The sequence below is a fragment of the Lutra lutra genome, chromosome 11 (assembly GCF_902655055.1).
Source record: "Lutra lutra chromosome 11, mLutLut1.2, whole genome shotgun sequence".
In the NCBI taxonomy this organism is placed as follows: Eukaryota; Metazoa; Chordata; class Mammalia; order Carnivora; family Mustelidae; genus Lutra; species Lutra lutra.
In genome coordinates, this window is record NC_062288.1 from 62,308,496 (window position 1) to 62,332,333 (window position 23,838).

The following is a 23,838-nucleotide window of genomic DNA, read 5'->3' on the forward strand; positions in this document are numbered from 1 at the left end:
CTGCCTTAGCCACTGGTATCACTAAGGTTTCAAGGGAACTTACCTCCTTGTTGTTGGAGAACAGAAGCTGAAACAAATCTTTGCTAAGGGAGGCTAGAAGTCGAGGCAAAACTTTGTTAATGGTTCAGGGTCCAGAAAGGAGAGTGAGTGCCAGAGAATTCTGGAAGCCAGACCATGTGGGTCACAGGCCAGGTTCACTTACTCTGGATTTAGAATCTTCCTCAGGGCACCTCTGTGTTTAGCCTCTGCTGTAGCAGCCTGGACCTAAGGGAAAAAGACCCAGAAAATCAAGCTATGGAGTTTTCTGCTTCTTAGGTAAAGGGGTAAATGTTTATTGAATATGACAGGTGCCTAACTTTTCTGTTGTAAGGAGATTCAGGGAGGATATTATTCTCACTGCAGTGGCAATCACTGTCAAAGCCTCAAAAGGTCCCTTGAAGGCCAGCAGTCTGGTCACTCATTTCTCAAGAGAAGGGACTGTACAACCAGTTCAGGGAAGAACCCTGTATTAGTTATCCATTGCTGTGTAACATATTACCCCCAAACCTGGCAGCTTAAAAAGCCAAAAACATTATTTCACAGTTTCTATATGTCAGAAAATTGGAAGCAGTCCAGCTAGGTGGTTCTGGATCAGGGCTGTCCATAAGGTTAGGTGCAAGACCTTGACTGGGGCTGCAGTCATCTGAAGGCTGGATTGGGGCTGGAAGGCATGACTCCTAGGTGGTCCACTCACATGGCTTATGGCAGGAGGACTCAGCACCCAAAAGCCCTTGGCACTGATCATAAAAAAGCTTGAATGGCTATACTAATATGAGACCACTTAGTTTTAAAGATAAGATGTATATTTAGAGATGAAGATGAACATTTCATAATAACAAAAGTGTCATTCGGCAAAAAGATGTAACAATTTTAAATGTGTATATGCCTAATAAAGTTAAAATACATGAAGCAAACATGACAGAATGAAAGGTAGAAAGAGACAAATTCACTATCAGAGATTTTAACATCCTTTCTCAGTTATTGATAGAACTAGACAAAAAAGTAATAATCTATCAACCACCTTTCTAACTGACCCTTATAAAACACTAGGCACAACAACTGCATAGTAACTATTTTTTTTAAGTATTCATGGAGCATTCACCAAGGTATTGCCATATGCTGGGTCACAAAATTTACTGAAGTCAATAAATTTCAAATGCTTTTCTCTGACTACATGGGAATTAAGCTAGAAAGCAACAATAAAAATAACAGTATATGCTTAAAGTTTTCGAATATTTGGAAATAACTTATTTGGTTTCAAATATTTAGGAATGAATTCCATTCTTTTTTTCTTTAAAGATTTTATTTGAGAGAGAGAGAGTATGAGTAGGAGGAGGGGGAGGTGTGGAGGGAGAGGGAGAAGCAGGCTCCCCATTGAGCAGGGAGCCTGCTGTGGGGCTCCATCCCAGGACCCTGGGATCATGACCTGAGCTGAAGACAGGTGCTTAACCAACTGAGCCATCTATGTGCCCTAAACAACACTCTTCTTGATAACTAATGGGTCAAAGAAGAAATCACACAGGGAATTAGAAAGCATTTTAAACTACATGAAAGTGAAAACACAATGTATCCAAAATTTTGGGATTCAACTAAAGGGCAAATCTATAATTTTAAAGGTTTTTTTAAGAAAAGAAAAAGGTTTACAAGAAATTATCTAAGTTTCTACCTTGAGAAGCTGGAAAAAGAAGAGCAATTTAAACCCAAATTAAGTAAAAGGAAAAAATTATAAAGTAGAAATCAATGGAATAGAGCATGGACAAGACAATAGAGAACATTAACAAAGTCAAAAGTTAGATGTTTGAAAAATTGATAAATTGGTAAACATTTAGCAAGACTGATCAAGGAAAAAAAGACAGCAAGAGAAAAAAAAAACCTAATTACTGATATCAGGAGTGAAATATAGGACTTTACTCCAGACCTTGCATGTATTTAAAGAATAATATTGGAATGTTATGAGCAAGGTTATACAAGATGACGTAGATTATACAGCTAGGCAAGTAAAAAAAAAAAAAGCATAAAGATTGGAAAGGAATAAGTAAAACATTCTATATACAAATCACATGATTATTAATGTAAAAAATCCCAAGGAATCTACAAAAAAAAAAAAAAAAGACACCTAAAAACCCAACTACTAAAATTAGTAAATGAAAGATCACTAGCAACAAACCACTGGAAAACAAAATAACACTCAGAGTTAACAAGTAAAATACTTAAAAATAAATTTAACAAAAGAGGCGTGTCTGGGTGGCTCAGCGGGTTAGGCCTCTGCCTTTGGCTCAGGTCATAATCTCAGGATCCTGGGATCGAGCCCCACATTGGGATCTCTGCTCAGCAGGAAGCCTGATTCCCCCTCTCTCTCTGCCTGCCTCTCTGCATACTTGTGATGTCTCTCTGTTAAATGAAGAAATAAAAATCTAAAAAAAAAAAAATGTAACAAAAGACATCCAAAGCCTATATTGTTAAGCCATCAATTTCCCTGAAATTGACCTATGGAATCACAATCTCAGCAGGTATTTTTTTTTTAAAGATTTTATTTATTTATTTGACAGACAGAGATCACAAGTAGGCAGAGAGGCAGGCAGAGACAGGAAGGGAAGCAGGTTCCCTGCTGAGCAGAGAGCCCGATGCGGGCCTCGATCCCAGGACCCTGGGATCATGACCTGAGCCAAAGGCAGAGGCTTAACCCACTGACCCACCCAGGCGCCCCCCAGCAGGTATTTTTTTTAACTGAGAAGTCAATTTTAAAATTTACACAGAAATGGAAAGGACCTGAAATAGTTAAAAACAATTCTGAAAAAGAAGAAAAGGTGGAAAATGTATGTTATCTGACTTCAAGACTTACTCTAAAGCAATAGTAATCAAGAAAGTGTGATACTGGCATAAAGGTCGATAGATGCATTACTTGAACAGAATAGAGATCACAGAAATAGCCTCACGTTATATAGTCAATTTATTTTCAACAAAGGCACCATACCTGATCAAAGGTGAAATAAATATTGTGAGCTTTTTTCCTTTTAACAATTGTTGTTGGGGAAGGTGGTGGAGGAGGACCTTAAGCTTGGCCTGTCCCATGCCTACAACTAGATAACACTCACAGCAGCCTAAACGATCCCCCCAAATAATCTGAAGACTGGCAGAACAAACTTCACAACTAAAGGTTGAGAAGAGGTCACATCAAAGAAGGTAGGAAGGGTAAAGATGCAGTCTGGGAGCAAAATGGACCATAGCCATCTGTGGTGGGGAGGAAGCTAGTGGCATGGAGAAGGGTAGAAAACAGACTATCACACCAGAGAGCCCATAAACAGGGAGAATGAATCCCTATAACATCTGCCTTTGATGTTATAGCCAGAGAGGACAGTTTCATGAGTTCTTTCAACCAGCAGGATTTAAAGCCTAGAATATTAAAAATCTGCAGGCTCAGCTCTGGGAGAGCCTGGAGGGGTTAGGAAGTAGAATCCTTATCCTTAAAGAGATTCCTTGACAGTCTATGCAGATACAGCACAGACACAGCAGTCTGACAAATGCTGGGTGCAGACCAGATGAGAGGAAGAGTGATTTGCTTATCTCAGAGTGTGGCCCTGAGAGACAGGGATCACCACTGGGAGACCCCTCTAGGAACAAATGAGCTGGCAGGCATTATTTCCCTCCCAGGCACCTCAGCATAAACAATGGCCACATGCAGAAAGCAGCACCTCAACAAAATTCTTTACACTGCCCCAAACCCTGCCCCCCATGCACCAGGGATCCATCCTTTCCAGTCATGCTCACTTTGGTCTAGGCACTGCGGGACTCTCCCACAGAAGAACTGTGCAAATCCTGCCAACACCACATCTCTAGGACTTGTGCATTTTGCAGGACCACAGTTCCAGTGGCAGTGGGGGTATACTTAGTTTCACAAGCAGACCACCCACACCTTGTTAAAATGTACCCCACCCATCCTGGGGACTAAACACTGCTCGCAATAGGCAAAGAGAGCCTCTGCAAACAACTGGACTGAAGGAGAAACAGGCCAAGACTCAACAGCAGAATGCAGGTGACACACATAGTAGATACTCCCTGAAGTGCCAGGCCCTGAGGAACAGGGGACACTACACTGCAGGACACACTTCAGGACCTCTTGTTCATAAGGCTGTTATTGTTAAGAGAAAAAAAAAAGTAGCTGACTTTAATAACACACAGAAACACACAGAAAAAGTCAGACAAAATGAAGAGACAGAGAAATAGCTCTCAAATAAAAGAACAGGACCAAACCACAGTAAGAGACACAAAGTGAAATGAATGTAAGTAATACACCTAACAGAAATTTAAAGTAATGGTCATAAAGATATTGGACCTAAGAAAAGACTGGGAAACATCAGTGAGACCCTTAACACAGAGATAAAGAAAAAAGAACCAACCAGAGATCAAGAACACAATAAATGAAATAAGAAATACCCTTGAGGAAATAAGTAGCAAGCTAGAAGAAGAGGAATGAATTAATGAACCCGAAGACAGAGAAATGGAAAGTAACCAAGCTGAGCAAAGGGAAGGAAAGAAAATCATGCAAATTGAGAATAGTCTTAGGGAACAACAACAAACAGGACCCAAACCCAGCAAAAGGAAGAAATAATAGAGATTAAAACAAAAATAAATGATATAGAAACTAAAAAAAATAGGGTACCTGGGTGGCTCAGTCGGTTAAGCATCTGCCTTCGGCTCAGGTCATGATCCTAGGGTCCTGGGATTGAGGCCCTGCATCAGGCTTCCTGCTCAGCAGGGAGCCTGCTTCTCCTTCTACCCTTCCCCCTCTGCTTACTCTCCCTCTCTCACTGTCTCTCTCAATGAGGAAAATCTCAAAAAAAAAAAAACCCACCTCATTTACAATTGTACTAAAACGACAAAATGTCTAGGAATAAACTTAACCAAAGAGATGAGAGACCTAAACAAAACAAAACAACAAAACAAAAAACCCAGAGGTGAAAGACTGAAAACTATAAAACAGTGATGGAAGAAATTCAAGACAATGCAAAGAAATGGAATGACATTCCATGCTCATGGGTTGGAAGAACAAATGTTGTTAAAATGTCCATACTACCCAGAGAAATATACACATTTAATGCAATCCCTATTAAAATATCAACAATGTTTTTCACATTATGGAATAAGCATTCCTAAAATTTGTATGAAACCACAAAAGACCCTGAATAGCCAAAGCAATCTGGAAAAAGAAAAGCAAAGCTGGAGGCATCAGAATTCTAGACTTTAAGTTATATTACAAAGTGGTAGTAATCAAAACAGTATGATACTGGCATAAAAATAAACACATAGATCAATAAAGTAGAACAAAAAAAATCCAGAAATAAACCCACAATGATATAGTCAATTAATCTTTGACAGAGAAGGAATGAATATCCAAAGGGAAAAAAGACAGTCTCTTCAACAAATGGTGTTGGGAAAACTGGACAACTAGATGCAAAAGAATGAAACTAGGCCACTTTCTTTCACCATGCACAAAAATAAACTCGAAATGGATTAAATGCCTAAATATGAGATCTAAAACCATAAAAATCCTAGAAGAGCACAGGGAGTAATCTCTCTGACATCATCTGTAGCAACATTTTTCTAGGTGTGTCTCCTGAGGCAAAGGAAATGCAAAAATAAACTACTGAGACTACATCAAAATAAAAAGTTTCTGCACAGCAAAGGAAACAATCAACAAAACTCAAAGGCAACCCACTGAATGGGAGAAGATATTTGTAAATGACATATCTGATAAAGGGTTAGTATCCAAAATATATAGAACTGATACAGGCGCCTGGGTGCTCAGTCGTTAAGCATCTGCCTTCGGCTCAGGTCATGATCCCAGGGTCCTGGGACAGAGTCCCACATCAGGCTCCCTGCTCAGCAGGAGGCCTGCTTCTCCCTCTCCCACTCTCCCTGCTCGTGTTCCCTCTCTCTCGCTGTTTCACTGTCTCTATCAAAAAAATAAATAAAATACTAAAAAAAATAAAGAACTGATACAACTCAATATCCAAAACCCAAATAATCCAATTTAAAAATGGGCAGAAGTTGGGCGCCTGGGTGGCTCAGTGGGTTAAGCCGCTGCCTTCGGCTCAGGTCATGATCTCAGGGTCCTGGGATCGAGGCCCGTGTCGGGCTCTCTGCTCAGCAGGGAGCCTGCTTCCCTCTCTCTCTCTCTCTCTGCCTGCCTCTCCGTCTACTTGTGATCTCTCTCTGTCAAATAAATAAAAATAAAATAAAAAAAAAAATGGGCAGAAGATATGAATAAGTATTTCTCCAAAGAAGACATACAGATGGCCAACAGACACATGGAAAGATGCTCAATGTCACTCATCATCAGAGAAATGTCAATCAAAACCACAATGAGCTATCACCTCACACCTGACAGAATGGCTAAAATAAAAAAATATAGGAAATATAGGAAACAACAAGTATTGGTGAGGTTGTGGAGAAAAAGGAACACTCTTGCACATTGGTGGGAATGCAAAGTGGTGTAGCCACTGTAGAAAACAGTATGGAGTTTCCTCACAAAATTAAAAATAGAACTACCGTAGCATCCAGTAACCACACTATTGGGTATTTATCCCCCAAATACAAATACACTACTACAAAGGGATACGTGCACCCCCATGTTTATTTTTTTAAGATTTATTTATTTGAGAGAGAGAGGAGGGAGGAGGGGCAGAGGCAGAAGGAGAAGCAGGATCTCTGCTGAGCAGGGAGCCTAATGTGGAATTGGGATCATGATCTGAGTCCAGGGTGCTTAACTGACTAAGCCACCCAGGTTCCCCACCCCTATGTTTATTGCAGCATTATTTACAATAGCCAAATTATGGAAGCAGCCCAAGGATCCATCAATAGATGAATGAATAAAGAAGATGTGGAGGTTATATATACAATGGAATATTATTCAAAAAATAATATTATTCAATTATATTGAATATTGAATTCAATATTGAATATTGAATGTTATATTGAATATATTCAATATTATTCAATTATAATATTATTAAAAAAATGAGATCTTGCTATTTGCAACAACATGGATGGAGCTAGAGAGCATAATGGTAAGTAAAATAAGTCAGTCAGAGAGAGACAAATCCATGATCTTACTCATATTTTAGAATGCTAACTTGTACATAGTATGTCCTCAATGAATATAAACTATTATTATTGTCTTGTAGATGTAGTTTCCCACGGGAAACCACTTAGGAAATTCTGCTAAGGGCCATGTGGACCTATTGAAGTGTTGAAGTACTGAAATCCTGAGCAAAGAAGCAAGATGCACAGCTTTGCCTTTTAGAAATAATCACTGAGGAAGCAGAGGGAGGAAAACAGATTTGGAGACAACAGCTGGGACTGTCCTCACGTGAACATCAATGAGACATTATTGATCTAAAGAATTAAAATACATAGAATGATATTTAAAATATACAGAATTTGAATGTTTTAGTAACACTGTAAATAAGAGTATATGTAAAAGTTAAAATTGTTTTTATCTTCAAAAATATTAAAATCAAAATTAGGCATTAAAATGAAGCCAAATAAAAATTGTGATTAATGTCAAATCTTGAAATAAAAGTTCTAAAAAACATAAATGGTTTAATACTGGGGAAGGTTCTTCTGCAGCTGCCCTGCTTATGCTCAACTGTCAGTACTTCTCCAGAACCACAATTTGGAACAGGAAGAGAATATGGACTTCCATAGTACTGAGAAAGACAACTTCATTCTGGTGAGCCTGTAAGCTCCTGGGGGGGGGGGGGGTCACAGGGAAGGTGTGTATGGTTGGCTCCAACAGATGCCATCAAACAGTTCTTTTAAAGCGGCTGTACCCGTTGACTCTCTACTCAGCAGTGTGGGACAGTCCCCAGAGCTTCACTTGGCATTTTCCATCACTTTCATTTTAGACATTCTGGTGGATGTGCGCCATCCTATGTCTATAACCAACACTTTGTTTATTTTTCTACTCTCTCTCTGGAAAGGGAATCCAGCTTTGCCTGCCGACCCACCTTTGGGGCAGGAGGGAGGAAGCCCATCTCTGGAAGGTCGTCAGCTGGGGCCCCAAGCACAAGAGAGCAGGTCTGAGGAGGCAAAGCCATTAGGAGGGAATCGCGGGCGCCTGGATTCTCAGCTCCACTCCCCTCCATTATCTTGTTTCCTAGTCTTTCCTCCCCTCTTTGCCTCTTGCTTTTCCTCATCTCTGCTGGTTCAAATCCTGCTCGTCCTACAAAGGCTGCTCAGAAGTGACCTTCTCCGAAGAACCCCTCACCTCTCCTCCGCCTTTCTCCAACTATTTTCTTGAAGTGGGTAAAGCAGGGGTGTGATAAGATGTGCAAATCAATAAATTCTTTTGTTTCTTCATACGAGGGGCACGAGAGCTTGAGCAACATTGAGTCTACGTCCCTGAGTTGCTGTGATATGGGCCTTTAAAGCCCCAGGAGCGCACGAGCACAAAAAAAGCGTGCATTTCCGTGGGTGAGCCCGTCAGTGCCCAGAGCCTACGCTTTGAAGGTCCTCGTGCGTCTCAGTCTGCAGGTCTCGGAACGGGGCTGCGTGCCGGAATGTGCACCCTACTGGGCTGGCCTGGCTTATCTTTGTGCAAGTCTGTCGGCGGGGTGTTACCTGAGATCCCGCAGCCCTCCCAAGCGCCCAAGGTGGGGCGAGCCCTCTGAAGTCTCTGAAGGAGCGCGCGTTCTGTGTCGAATCTGCCGGTGGCCGCGTCGCGGGGTGGGGAATGTGCGGCTGCGCGCGCTCCGCGGCGTTTACGCGGCGATTTCATCATGCTCCCGGCCGGGCCGCGCGCGCCGCTTCCGCCGCCGCCCGCTCCGGACCGCCCAGGCCCGCCGGCTCATGCCCCCTCTGCGCTCGGCGCTGCTTAGAGCCGCCCGCGCCGCGCTGCTGCTGTCTCTGCCTTCCCGGCTCCCGGCCCGGCCTCCGCTTCCGCCCTGCCGACCCCGCAGCGCGCGCGCCCACGTCCCGACCTCATTCCCTGCCGCCGCCTCCCGGAGCAGCATGGACGGCGCGGGGGCTGAGGAGGTGCTAGCCCCTCTCAGGCTTGCCGTGCGCCAGCAGGTACTGGCATCCTGCGCCGGGGCCCCAGGCTCTCCTCTCCCTGGTCTGCTCTCCGTCATCCTCTCTCCTCCTCGGGCACCCGTCCCCCGCGCCGGTTACCCCACTCTCTCCTTCATCCGCTGGAAGCCCTTGGTTTCCTGGTGTCTTTCTCTCCTCCCCCACTTTGGACTCCGGTCCCCGCGTGCGTTGGCCACCTTCCTCGCTGTGGACCCGCGCCCTAGACTCTCCTTGGGTGACTCCCTCGGATCCCCTCCGACATCCTGCGTCCTCCCTCTCGCGTTCTGCTCTGCTCTTTCCCAGTCCTTGTTAATGTCTGTGCCTCTCCCCTCTCCGATGGGGCTGCGATGGGTGGTGACCTTTGATTACTCCTGGCGCAGCTCAGTAATCCTCAAGTCCAGTTTTCCAGTCTCTGCGGTGTTCTTTGTGCCCCCTCGCGGGTGGCCAGGTTCCTAATTCTTCCCCGGCCGGAGGCGAAGCTGTCCGTTCTGTCTTACTAGGGCTGGCCTCTTTTTTAAAGTCTTCAGGATGCTTTGCATAGTGTTTCCTCCTTGACACCTTCTTTCATTCAGTGCTTCGTTAGCCAAATGATGGCTCAGAGAATAAAAGTTGAAACGTGGATGTGACGAGGTGTTGAACTTCTTTTTCTAATCATGGTGTGAGTTCATTGTCCTTCGCTCATCGTCCTTGGCTCGCTCCTGTCATCTTCTCTGGGTTCCCAAAAGACTGGAGTGAGTGAGCTAAATGTTGCTGAGTTACTGGGTGAAGTCAGCCATCTCTGTGTGGAACATTTTGAAATTTGATTTTGAGGTAGGGAGGGAAGTTTCATGGGCTGGAGGGCTTGGTGATTTAATACAGGCCTCCCTTTTCCTCGGGCACTGTATGAATATTAGGATTTAGAGAGGACAAGGGAAAAGATTCGCTCAAGTGGATTCTCACATCCAGTCAGGCAAAGCCAAAAGCTTGGAATAGGACCTGGGTGTCTGTGACCTAGTAGTAAACACCAAATGGGGTTCTTCCGCACCGGTGCCTGATGCAATAACTTGCCTTAGCTACGGAGGGTGGAACCCTACCTCGGAAATAAATCACTGGGGGCAGAGTTGCCAAAAATTAACCAAATTCTGCCACTTTGTAATGTCCACTTCCTCTAGTTTGAGCCTGATTCAGTAGTATTTCGTTTTGAAATTTCACTGTAGGCTTAATTTTTTCCCATTTATTATTGATATTATTGGTATTATTCTCTGTCTCCCTCTACCCACTCGGCCCAAATAAAATTAGGTGTGGTTCCCTTGTCCTTTCTGTTAACTCTTGATTTTTTTCCCCCCAAATCCTTTACTTGAAGAATACATCTAATTTGGAAAAACACACACAAACCCCTCCCTCTGCCACGTTAGCCTGAAACTGCAGTGCAAATTATCCATGTGTAGTAAGACTGTGGAACTAGTTAACTGAAGTAAAGTTTGATCCTGAAACAGCCTCCTGATGTGATTACTATTTAGTGTATTGTTTATGTTGCCTCGAGTGTTTTGTTTTGTTTTGTTTTTGGTACTTTTAAGATTTTTTTTTCTAAAGATGTAAGTTAGTTTGAGTTCTTTTTCTATTTCTCTGGGACCACACATGTATCATTTAGCTGCCTGGAATTTTTAATCACACAGATTCCAGGGTCAGCTGGAAGGGAATTTAAAGATCATCTAATTAAAGCTTTTTTTTTTTTTTTTTTTGGCTTGTGAGGAAATAAGACACATCGTCACATCCATCCATTTGACATATTTCCATTGTGAAGTTTGTGAAATTGAAGACATTCTTGGAGTGGGATTTTTAAGGCACTTAACAACTGGTCTTGTTAGTGGCATGTGTTATATATAAATTTCTAAATCACTTGACTACATGGATGCTGTCGCTTTTTTTTTTTTAACTTTTTAAAAAGATTTTATTTATTTATTTGACAGACTGAGATCACAAATAGGCAGAGAGGCAGGCAGGCAGAGAGAGGGGGGGGGAAGCAGGCGCCCCGATGAGCAGAGAGCCCAAAGTGGGGCTCGATCCCATGACCCTGGGATCATGACCTGAGCCCAAGGCAGAGGCTTTAACCCACTGAGCCACCCAGGTGCCCCGATGCTGTTGCTTTTAAAGGTTTGGCTCATTGATTGACTGAAATGTATTTTCCCATGGCATATTCTTAGTTATTTCCTGAAAAACTAGTTATGGAACTTGGGAGGGCCTCAGAGCATCTAGAAAACACAGTAGTTGTTTGATCAAGGGCACCCTGGGGCACTTGAGGTATGTTATGTATGTATGTATGCATGTATGTATTTATAAGCAGTCTCCACCCCCACCTTAGGGCTCAAAATCAGGACCCTCAGTTGCACCCTACGGAAATGGAGTTTTTTTTTTTTTTAAAGTTGGGAATTGGGGCACCTGGGTGGCTCAGTTGGTTAAGCATCTGACTCTTTCTGCTTGCGTCATGATCTCAGGATCGTGGAATCAAGCCTTGTATCGGGCTCATGCTCAGTGAGGAGTCTGCTTGAGATTCTCTTCCTGTCCATATGTGCCTTTCTGCTTGTGCTCTCATTCTCGCTCTAAATAAATAAATAAATAAAATTTTTAAAAAATAAAATAAAATGTCATTAAAAAAAATGCTGGGAGTGAGCACAGTGTCGCCCGCTTTCATTTTGCCAGATAAGAGTAATTAGAAACCTAGTATAATCCTGACTACCATCTACTGTCCCCTTTTATTTTATAAAAGAAAGGAGATTATAGCTCAAAAGAAAGAGTTTTTTTTTAAATAAGATTTTATTTATTTATTTATTTATTTATCCCTCATTTGACAGAAAGAGCCTAAGCAGGGGGAACTGCAGGCTGAGAGGGAGAAGCAGGCTCCCTGCTGAGTAAAGATTTCCCAGGACCCTAGGATCACAACCTGAGCTGAAGGCAAATGCTTAACTGACTGAGCCACCAAGGTGCCCCACGATTTTATTTTTAAGTAATCTCTACACCCTAGGTGGGACTTGAATGTACAACCCTGAGATCAGGAGTTGCATGCTGTACCAACTGAGCCAGCCAAGTGCCCCGACTTATTTTTTTAAGAGCAGTCTTTTATGTTCGCTTTTATGATTTTTTATAATTTTATTTTTAATTAAAAAATTTAAATTTAAAAAATTCATTTTTTATTCAATATTTAGTAGGTCTAGGTTTAAAAAAAGATCGAATATATTGTCTTTTTTTTTTTTTTTTTTTCTTCTTTTACCATGTGTTGGAAAAACCTGTCTTGGAGTGTCTTCTTTGGGAACAATTGCTGCAGGGCAGTGGTTCTCTGGTCTTCAAACTCTTGGAGGTCCTCAAAGTCAAAGCCATTTTCATAGTGAGATTGAGATGTTATTTTCGTTTTTTACTATGTTATTTGCACAGAAGATGTGAAAGTAGTGGTGGATAAAGCCGTGTGCCCTTAGAACTAAACACATGAGGACACCGAAATCATACTGTCATATCCTAGCAGTTTAAAAAAAAAAAAAGTTTTGCTTTAGAGTATCCTTGATGGAGCAACAAAAATGATTAATTTTATTAAATCTAGACCTTTGTACACCTTTTTAATGTTCTATGTGGCAGGATGGGAAATATGCATAAAGCATATGGAAATATGACTGTCTCAGGAAAAAACACTTGTATGATTGAATTGCAAGATGAACTATCAGCTTAGTTTCATGGAATACTATTTGTAAAATTCAGTTTTGGGTATTGGACATTCGTTTTCTGAAAAATGCGTGAAGTATGCCTGTCATTTCAGGAAAACAACGGATAGTATCTGTAGCAAATAATAGAATCAGGTTTTGGTTAATTTTAGAGTTTTGGAAACCTTATCTGCTGCATGAACTTGGCAGCCTCACAGTACTTACCCACTTTTCTGATGGGAATGACTGGTGATATTAACAAATGTACTTTTTTTGGATACAGTGTAATAAGTGTATGTAGAAGATCTACATAACTCAGTTAACTAATATTTTTCAAATGATAGTGCATGATGTTATGGAATCAAATATTGGTAAAAGATTTATTCAGAGTCTAAGATACATTAATGAATTTAATGTAACAAGGTATAAAAAGTTCATTGGCATAGTTTCCAATTCCACATTGCTAGTAACCTTTATGAAATAACGTTTAAGAAACTATCACTTGTCAGAATTTTGATATAGTCTAAAAGAATAATATTTACAATTATTTGAAAAAGATTTTAAAATTCTCCCTTTTCTAACTTATGATATTCTTTGTATACTTCACCATTAAAATGTTATATTGCAAGAGAGGCAGATATGCAAATCTAGCTATCTTTTATTGAGCTAGAAATAAAGGGATTTGCAAAATTATAAAACTTATTCTCACTACTTTTTGTTTTGGAAAATACAACTATTTTCACAGAAATGTTATTTTTATGCATGTTGGCACATATTGAGCTTTTATTACTTAAATGAATTAATATTTTTAAGTTTGCATTTTAATTTCTACTATAGTAAAAATTGGTAGAACTAACCTACAATAACAAAAAACTTTTTGGGGTCCTTAGTAATTTTTAACAGTGTAAAGAAGTGCTAAGACCAAGAAGTTGTAGAACTGATGTTTTAGTGCAATGGAAGTATCTGATTTATATGAAGACATATTTGGGCATTTACCTGGAATATACCCCAAAAGCTTCCATTTCCCCAGCCTGTTTTTCCCTTTATAGCTCAGTGTTTTCTCCTATCCTGTCATTGTCTCCACTTTCATATTTCTCATTCATTCCTTTATCCACTGCTCTCTGCCTTTGGCCGCTACTATTGTCCTTTCATGGTACCCTAAAGGATTTTACCTATTTTCAGCATTTAATTGGGTTGATCACACTCTCCTGTCAAGAATGCTTCCCTTCCCCACAGCTTTGTCTAAACACAAGGTGAGATTCTGTAGCTGAAGGAATATATATCTCAAGGTGTCAGTGCAGACAGGATCTGTTGAGATGACTTTCACCTGATGTGGAGGTTTAGGGAGGAACTGGTGTAGAGATCTGATTGTATGTTTTCAGTGTCATTGCTTGGAATTAAGAGGTCACTCTGAAATGATTTTGGTGGATGTAGCTTGATGCTCTAACAAAGTTGTATGGAAAAAAATAACCAAGAAGGACTTTTTTTTTTAAACCTGTAGTAAAATTTAATAATTGTCAAGATAGGAGAGGTTTTGCAGCAGTTGCTAAATGGGCTTTCTTTATACCCTTGCATATTTTTGTGTTGATGTGTCTAGTAATAAAAGTGTAGGCTCTAGGGCCCCGGGATGGCTCAGTCAGTTAAGCGTCCGACTATTGATGTCGGGTTAGGTCATGATCTCAGGTTGGAGCCAGGCTCCATGCTCAGTGGGGAGTCTGCTTGAGATTCTTTCCCTCCCTCTCTCTCTGCCCCTCCCCTCCTCCCAGCTCTCTATTCCTCTCTCTCAAATAAATAAATATTTTTCTTAAAAAAAATTGTAGACTCTGTAGTTGTATTTCCAGAGTTTGGATCTGACTCCACTGTTTACTAGCTGGGGATGTTTAGCAAGTTATTTAACCTCTCTGTAGCCAGACTTCATCTGTATATGGGAATGGAGTCATAAACATTAAAATGAGGTAGTTTCTGTGAAGTGCTGAGAAGGGTGCCCACAGCGTGTGTAGTAAACTCCTGCTAAAGTGTTAGATAGTGTTCTGAGATGATTGAGACTTACTGGGGGTTCTAGTTTTACCAAACCATTGCTGGCATAGAGCTCACATTTTCTTGTGATTGCCGGTTTGAAAACATTTTGCACCTTTAGGAGAGGATTGAGGTCTTCTGAATTTGGTGAGATGGGGTGCCAAAAAAACCCTTTTTAGTGGTTTCTTGGAATTTTTAAATAATGATTTACCATCTGGAATGCTAATGGTAGGTGTATGAATGTATGAATGTATGATGTATGAATAATATTACTTGTGTTTCAAATTTTCTTTTGCTCTAATTGGGAAGACACAGATGAAACTCATATCTTGGTAATAGTAAGAAGACTTGCCGTGAAGAGCCCTGAATTTTTCTATGCTTTGATTTTCTGGACTAAGAGTATCCTTTAAAGCTCTTGCTTAATTGACAAAGGGCAATGAAAAGTTTGTGAAATTTTTGTCAGTAATTATAAAATATTTGGGAATCTGAGATGAATTCAATCTTTTTTTTTTTTAAAGATTTTATTTATTTATTTAACAGACAGAGATCACAAGTAGGCAGAGAGGCAGGCAGAGAGAGAGGGGGAAGCAGGCTCCCTGCTGAGCAGAGAGCCCTATGTGGGGCTCAATCCCAAGACCCTGAGATCATGACCTGAGCCAAAGGCAGAGGCTTAATCCACTGAGCCACCCAGACGCCCCAAGATGAGTTCAATCTTAACAGGATTCTTCTACCTACATATGTGTAAAGCTAGGTGAGGAAATGTCTTCTTGTTGGTTTTTCTTGGCCGGCTGAATATGTACCATGATATATATGAAGGATCCATGAAGAAGATCCCTTGGAATGATTTCTCATCTAATAGCTGCTCTGCTTTATAATCACAGGCTCTTAGTTCTAATATATGTCTTTATAGTAAGAATTTATCCAGGAACTAAGCTTCTTAAGGATAATTTAGAGATAGTGATGATATTTCACATCAGTTTTTTTCAGTACCCACACTTAAGCATGCAAGCTCAACCCAGTATAGTTGAGCAGTGAACAAAGAAGGAAGAAAACTAATTAGATATTAGAACTTTTTAGGTACTTTCATTCCATGTTTAGATCACCTCCAACTCATTTGTTTTTAGGATTGGATCATTATTAATCATGGTTTAATTATTCTGTTACTTGGAATAAACATTATTTCCTTTCTTCACTGCATTTTACAGATGATTAACTCAGTGTAGGAATCCTTATTCTCACAGTTTCTATTTGTTTATTTATGTATTTATTTATTTATGAAGATCTTATTTATTTATCTGACAGAGAGAGAGAGGGCACAAGTAGGGGAGCAGCAGGCAGAGGGAGAGGGAGAAGCAGGCCCACTGCTGAGTGGGGAGGGGCTGGATCCCAGGACCCCAGCACCATGACCTGAGCCAAAGGCAGATGCTTGCTTATGCTTAATGGACTGAGCTGCCCAGTTGCCCCACACTATTTCTTTTTAATAGCTGCATTTTCCTTGATGTAGGTGTTCTGTGCCTGAACCTTAAAAGCCAAAAAAAAAAAAAAAAAGTGTTTCAGGGGAATTTATTTTAAATTCTTCCTGACTTTACTTGTGGCCTTGCTCGCTAATGTTCTCTGAGAAGCTTCAAAAGAAAAGGTAGATGAAGTAGGTGGGAGTGCTAACCCCTGACATAGAGTGGTTAGATATTCAAAAGAACTACTTACTTCTTTCAGACATTCAAAAAGAACTACCATTTTGCCAACGGTCTTTTCAGAACAGAGGCTCTCACAGAGTTCTTATCCTCATCAAAAAGCACTTTTGGTGAACATTATAAGATAGGTGTTCTGATAGGTAGATGAAAGGAAAAGAAAGACTGAGAAAAGAAAAAGTCAGTAGATATTTACTGTATACTAAGTGCTCTGTACTTTGCTAGGTTTAGGTTGTGATATCAATCAAGTATTTAAGGACCAGGACATGCCAGAATTCTCATCCTAAAAGAGCCTACTTTATTCTGACAGGGACAAATAAAATGCATGTAAGTTGGGTGACTTCAGTTATTCTAAGTGTAATGAAGAAGCCAAAATAACGTTTGAAGATGACTGAGAATGTGGCTTTAGCTAGAGAGGTCAGGATAATAGAATGAAAACTGCTAATGTAATAACAGTCCAGACTTACTTGCATATGATAAGAGAATAAAAAGAATAACTAATTCAGTGGCTCTGAACTTTCAGACCCAGTGTCCCCTTTTACAGCAGATATCTTGGAATTCCCCATTACTATCCAATAATGAAATTCATACAAAATAATCTAGAAAATCTAATTAAAGAAAAATGTGTGTGCATATAATGTTTTGTATTATGTAATACATTACCTTATAGTAATTTATAATGAAGCAATTTATAATAAAATGATGTATATTTGAATATGTAAATTCTTGGTTATGAATCCACTGGAAGTTATAAGCAGATGCTTCTACCAATACATAGATTGAGAGTTACTGTAGTGGCGATGGATACACATTGATAAAGGTATATCCTGTTGGTTGCTTAGATGCCAAACAATATTGATATTGGTCACATGTTACTTTTTGTTTTTGTTTTTAAAGGTTTTATTTATTTATTTAAGAGAGAGAGAATGAGAGAGCACAAGACGGGAGCGCAAGTCAGAGGGAGAAGCAGACTCCTGCTGAGCAGAGAGCCCTATGTGGGACTCAGTCCTGGGACTCCAGGATCATGACCTGAGCCAAAGGCAGTTGCCCAACCAGCTGAGCCACCCAGGCACCCTTTTGCTTCAGATAATAACAACTTTCTGTAAAACTGTGAACAAAGTAGTATATAGTCTTCCTTTAAATTACATGTTCTTGGGTGCATTCCTTGAAAATGCAGTGTATGTTAAAACTGGGAGATTACTTCTGATTACCTTTTTTTTTTTTTTTAAGATTATTTATTTATTTGACTGAGAGAGCATAAGTAGGCAGAGCAGCAGGGAGAGGGAGAAACAGGTTCTCCACCAAGCAGGAATCCTGATGTGGGGCTCAATCCCAGGACCCCAGGATCATGGCCTGAGCTGAAGGCAGAGGCTTAACTGACTCAGCAACCCAGGTGCCCCACTTCTGATTACATTTAAGCAGAGTTAGGTTCTAGGTTAGGTAATTAAAAACATTTTTCTCACCTCTTGACCAGGACATTGTAGAGTAGAGTGGATTGCGGAGAGGAAAACTGTTAGTGAGGGGAAGTGAGTGGGAGCTTAGAAAATAACAGCAAGGGGAAAGGGTAATAATGACAGGCCTTTCAAAGGAGCTTAGGTTTTAGAAGGAGCAAAGAGGAATGAGTTTGTAGGTGTAGAGAGGAATAAGGAGGACATCTGTTCCATTCCTAGCCTCTGAGGATCAAGGACTATGGGAGAAAACTCAGCCTTTAGTTAAAATAGCTTTAAGGGAAGCTATTGTAAGGTTGGGATATTCAGGAAATGAATTTCATTAAGTGAAGAGAAGTGCTTTTGGATAAAAGGATAAACATTATTATCATTATTTTTTTTTTAGAGAGAGAGAAAAAGAGAATGCACCCACGTTTGCATTTGGGGAGGGGTGGAGGCAGAGGGAGAGAAACTTAAGCAGGCTCCATGCTCTGTGGACAGCCCGACATGGGGCTGGCTCTATCTCATGAGCCTGAGATCGTGACCTGAGCTGAAATCAAGAGTCAGATGCTTAACTGACTGAGCCATCCAGGTGCCCCGAGGATAAATATTATTTAAAGCATGGGAATAGGAATAGTCACCGAATGCTGTGTGCTCATGAAAAGATATACGAAGGTCAGAGAGGAATGACATGCATTGGGATAGTTTGGGGTGAGCAAAACACAGTGTAGACACCTTTGGATGACAACCAAATTGGTAATCTGTTTTAGTAGTCTAGTCTATGGGGTGTGAAAGGGAGAGAGAGTAGATTGAAATTTGAAATTGATGGATATTGGCGGTAAAGAAGGATAGCTTGATGTTTCTTGTTTGGGTAGATTTTTTTGTTGTTAACAAATGGAAAGCAATAGATAAGAGAAGGAATAAGTTTAGGGCAGAGAAAAATAATTCAGTTATGAACAACTTGGGTTTGAAGTGTTTGAAAAATAACTCCGCCACAATCAAGTTGGGGTGCTTTTTTTTTTAGCATGATAACTATTTTTTTTAATGTGTCTACTGTTTGTTAGGTACTATTGAAAATATTCTATTTAAATTATTTCATTTACCCTTTATAGCACTTCAGTGAGGTTTTGTCATCCTGATTGTAGTTGAGGGAACAAGCTCAAAGAGGTGTCAGCTTATTTAAGGTTTCACGATTAGCTGATGAGCAATTAAAACCCAGTCTCTAATCTCTCATAAGTACCATGTTTTACAGACTTATCTAGATGTAGGTTTTGTTTTGTGTGTTGTTTGGATTTCATGGTGCTTCCTAAATCTGAGAATTCATGTCTTTGAACAATTACAGAAAAACTTAAAGTCATTATCTTTTCAAATAGAACCTCTTACAGATTTTCTTTATTTTCTTTGAGAATTCTGGTTGGATAAATGTCAGGCTCTCTTTTTCTGTGTCTCATTACTCTGTTTATATTTTTAAATCTTCGTCTCCCTGTTCCATTCCATGGATTACGCATGGATCATTTCTTCAGGTCTGTACTCTAAGTCACTAATTCTCTTTGATCTGCTATTTAACCTGTCCAGTGAGTTTTTAATTTCAGTGATTCATTTCTAGATGATGTATGTGGTTCTTTTCCCCTTTATTTCTTTTTTATTTATTTATATTGAAGTGTAGTTGACACACAATGTTATATAGGTGAATAACATAGTGATTTGGCAAGTTTATATGTTATACTATGCTCACCATAAATGTAGCTCCCATCTGTCACCATACAGTGCTATTACAATACCATTGACCGTATTCACTATGCATATCTTTTATTACTGTGACTTCTTCGATCCAGAACTAGAAGCCTTTATCTCCCACTCCCCTTCACCCATTTTACCCCTCCCCCATTCCTTTATTGTCTTTCTTGGTCCTGAACCTGTGTGGTTGTCAGGTTTTATGATTGTTTTTGATAGTCTCTAGTTCTTTGCCCATGTTTTTGACTTTTTTTTTTTTTAAACATCTTAAGCATTTAAAAGGTATATTTGATCATTCTAGTACTTTGGAGGCTCTAATTCTGTTGTGATTTCTGCTGAATCTTGCTTATGGTGGCTTGTTTCCTCAATGGGTTTTTAAATTTTGAGTTGAATGCTTATTATTTTGGTGACCTTGATTTGTGAAAATCCTAAAAGCCTGTGTGGATGGTCTGCTCCTCTAGGGAGCAGTTACTTCTGTTGGGAACCCAAAGGCTCTCTCATTTTGACAACTTTAATTTCTCAGCTTGAAGTTTCCTAGACCATGTAGGTAATGTTGTTTGCTTTTTCAGATTACTTATTCCACCACATTGCCATAAGTGTGGGAATCAGTGTACAGGTAGTAGGTTGTTGGAAGTGAACAAGGTATTCTAGAGAAATTATTAAGGAAAAATTCTAATTAAGAAAAGGGCAGGGCGCCTGGGTGGCTCAGTGGTTAAAGCCTCTGCCTTCGGCTCAGGTCATGGTCTCAGGGTCCTGGGATGGAGCCCCGCATCGGGCTCTCTGCTCAGCAGGGAGCCTGCCTCCTCCTCCTGTCTCTCTCTGCCTGCCTCTCTGCCTACTTGTGATCTGTCAAATAAATTAAAAAAAAATCTTAAAAAAAAAAAAAAAGAAAAGGGCAGAGGGATATGAGTTAGTCATGACTAAGAAGAAATGGTCAAAGTAGGTGGAAAACCAGGACAGTCGTTTTTGTAAGTAGGAGAAAGATTCAAGGGGAGGGTGGTTTATATATTGGTTCTTTGGGTTCTCAGTACTAACCTTATTCTTTCATAGTTTCTATCAATTCTTTCCTCTCCTCCTTTTCCACCTGCCTCCTCTTCCCCAAGGGGAAAACAACAACAACAGTGGTACTAATTACCCTTAGAACATAATTATTTGTATACTTGTATATTTTGCTGGGTTATAAATGCTGAGGGCAAAGACCTTCAGTTATTTATAATGACATTTCGTATAATAAACATTTGAATGGCCTCATTCTTCCACAGGACTTATAAAGGTATGCTTAAAGACAATTTCATAATTTTTCTTGACTTCTGAAACCAATCCTGAATATCAACTCTCTTTGTTGTCTAGGGAGATCTTGTTCGAAAACTGAAAGAAGATAAAGCACCCCAGGTAGATGTAGACAAAGCTGTAGCTGAGCTCAAAGCCCGGAAGAGGGTTCTGGAAGCAAAGGTGAGTCTTGGAATCCTAAAATTGAAATATCATCTTTATTAATCTCTTTGGGTGGGAAGGACCTAGAAAAGTTTTTGAAGGAGTATAATTTGCCTTATCTCTGTATATCTAGCATACCTTCTCTTCCCCTACCTGGCTGACTTCTCATTCTTTCACACTGCATCTCAAAATGTCACCTTTTTCTGTGAAGCCTCCCTGACTTCTGACCCACCCCTCCTCTAAATCCTAGATTTAATACACTCCATGAATTTCCCTGGAAGGCTTTGTGTTTGCTCTTTTTTATTATTTATTTTTTGGCTTGTTCTTTATGAATTCTTCTATCCCAGGAATCAATGGTTTTGTGTTAAACTTTTTACTTTTAAGGAAAAGGTGTATCCATCTAATACCTGCTCCCAAATCTTTCAAATAGTGAATCTCCCATCCCCAAACTGAAATAGTTTGGAATTCTAAGTCACTGTCTCACTACAGTGATCCACTAAAATTTCAGACGTTGTTTATCAGTATCTGCATCTAAGTTAGCTTGGTATTCCTAAATAATTAAGTTAAAGGCATCTTTTCTGTAACTAAAAAGGGAAAAAACCCTAAGCTTTCCAATTTTTAAAGGCATCAAAATCTTGCCTGATAAATTGTATATTGAATTTTGCTGAGAAATAAACCAAATTCACATATATAAATTCATATTTCCTCTCACCTCTAATCACACATTTTCTATTTAAAAATCCCTTACAGGAGCTAGCATTACAACCCAAAGATGACATTGTAGACAGAGCAAAAATGGAAGATACCCTGAAGAGGAGGTTTTTCTACGATCAAGCTTTTGCTATTTATGGAGGTAGGGGATTAATGTCAGAAAGACCAGTCATGTTGTAGGTGGCTTTACTGTTGTTCTTAAATCAAAAACATGGCTTTTCAGTTGGTAACTAATTGTATCAGGTTACATAAAACAGAATATTTTGCTTTTGTTTGTTTAAAATCGGCCATTGGTGTGAAATCTGTTTGTTCCTTTCCACCCTACTTTTTCTTGAAAACTGCTTTTTTCCATTAAGATGTAGGGAATTGTTAGGGGCCCAGGTATGAAGCACTTAATATGTCCAAGTACCTATCAGATAGACTCTTCTTTGGAGCAGTCGAGGGCCATTGTATCAATGGCCAACTGTATTGTGCACCTTCACACAAGGGCAGTGAGAAGCCAGGGTCCCTGGATTGTTCTTTATGACAACTGCCAGGAGAAAACATTCTTCCTAGGTAAGTAGATAAATCTCTACATCTTTTTGAATGCTTTGTGAAGGTACATAGGCAAATATAATTCACCGATTAAATGTACAGTGGTATTTTTCATAGTCAGTGGAGATCACTGCAACAGTATTAGACTTTTAGTACTTTGCCACTGAAACCTGATTCAAGTTTGGCTAAGCAAATCTCTAAATGTTTAACTTGAGGTTTAAATATAGTGGCTCGTATACCCAAAATTAAATACAGTGGCTTATATATCCAAGAACAAATTAGAGAATTAGGTGCTAAAATTCATCATTGTTACCAGCTGATGCACCCGGTTAGATCTATGGCAGACACTGTTATCTGTTTTTCATTGTTTCTCATATATGGAGGAACATATTTTGTTTTTAGTTTTTTGCTAATCCTGCTTGGAATTCTTAATATTGAAGTAGTAAATGGAGTAAGAGCTTACTTTGGTCAGCTAGCTGGAAGTAAGGGGTTACTTACAGTAACCCTTTCAGAATTGAGGGGTTTGAATTGTTGACTTTAATCCCTTTTTAGGGACTATGTGAAGTCTGACAGTTTCTTACATCTCCTCACTTTAATTTGCTCAGAGTGACAAACTAAAGCACAGGTTTTCCTTGTTCATATTTTATAGGTGTTAGTGGTCTGTATGATTTTGGGCCAGTTGGGTGTGCTTTGAAGAACAATATTATTCAGACCTGGAGGCAGCACTTTATTCAAGAGGAACAGATCCTGGAGATTGATTGTACCATGCTCACCCCTGAGCCAGTTTTAAAGTAAGATTTCTACTTTGGAAGCTGAAATTCATTAATATGCGTATTTAAATAACTTCTCATGATTATAGAATCTATCCATAGTCATTGTAAATATGCGGAAAATTAAAAAAAAAAACAAAGAAAACATACACCTAATGTCCATAGACAGCCACGTCAAAATTGTTGTGTTTATTCTTTTTTTTTTTTTTTTTTTTAAAGATTTTATTTATTTATTTGACAGAGAGAGATCACAAGCAGGCAGAGAGGCAGGCAGAGAGACAGGAGGAAGCAGGCTCCCTGCTGAGCAGAGAGCCCGATGCGGGACTTGATCCCAGGACTCCGAGATCATGACCTGAGCCGAAGGCAGCGGCTTAACCCGCTGAGCCACCCAGGCGCCCCTGTTGTGTTTATTCTTACTGTCTTTTTTCTCTATAAGTCCTTGCACATGTATCAACGTTAGCAGCACACTGCGTTTTTTCATGTAATATAGGTGAACATTTACTTATGTCGTTAAATAATCTTCTAAAGCATTTTTAATGACAGCATAGTATTCTCTTGTGGATATACCATAATTTATTCAGCTAGTGCCTTATCATAGGCATTTAAATTGTTCCTGGGGCACCTGGGTGGCTCAGTTGATTGAGCAGCAGACTCTTTGTTTTGGCTCAGGTCATGATCTCAGAGTCTTGGGATCGAACCATGAGTCAGGCTTTGTGCTCAGTAGCGAGTCTGTGTGAGGTTTCGCACTGTC

The 23,838-nt window shown here is 39.9% G+C and overlaps 1 protein-coding gene and 1 long non-coding RNA gene across 3 annotated transcripts in view; one reads left to right on the forward strand and one right to left on the reverse strand.

Moving 5' to 3' along the window:
* Positions 1 to 8,814, reverse strand: part of LOC125080639 (uncharacterized) — a 35,957-nt gene extending 27,143 nt beyond the window's left edge. The window contains exons 1-3 of one of the 2 annotated variants that reach the window (XR_007121441.1): positions 8,662 to 8,814; positions 8,049 to 8,120; positions 203 to 264 (exon numbers count right to left, since the gene is read on the reverse strand). This is a non-coding gene — a long non-coding RNA (uncharacterized LOC125080639). The remainder of the gene's footprint in view (positions 1 to 202; positions 265 to 8,048; positions 8,121 to 8,661) is intronic. The other variant, XR_007121440.1, reaches the window with a different exon arrangement.
* A 7-nt stretch (positions 8,815 to 8,821) lies between these two features.
* The window catches only part of GARS1 (glycyl-tRNA synthetase 1), a 44,556-nt gene continuing 29,539 nt past the window's right edge, over positions 8,822 to 23,838 (forward strand). The window contains exons 1-4 of the mRNA XM_047694571.1: positions 8,822 to 9,111; positions 20,992 to 21,093; positions 21,823 to 21,925; positions 22,967 to 23,108. Coding sequence (XP_047550527.1) covers positions 8,890 to 9,111; positions 20,992 to 21,093; positions 21,823 to 21,925; positions 22,967 to 23,108 — 569 coding nt within the window. The 5' untranslated portion in view covers positions 8,822 to 8,889. The remainder of the gene's footprint in view (positions 9,112 to 20,991; positions 21,094 to 21,822; positions 21,926 to 22,966; positions 23,109 to 23,838) is intronic.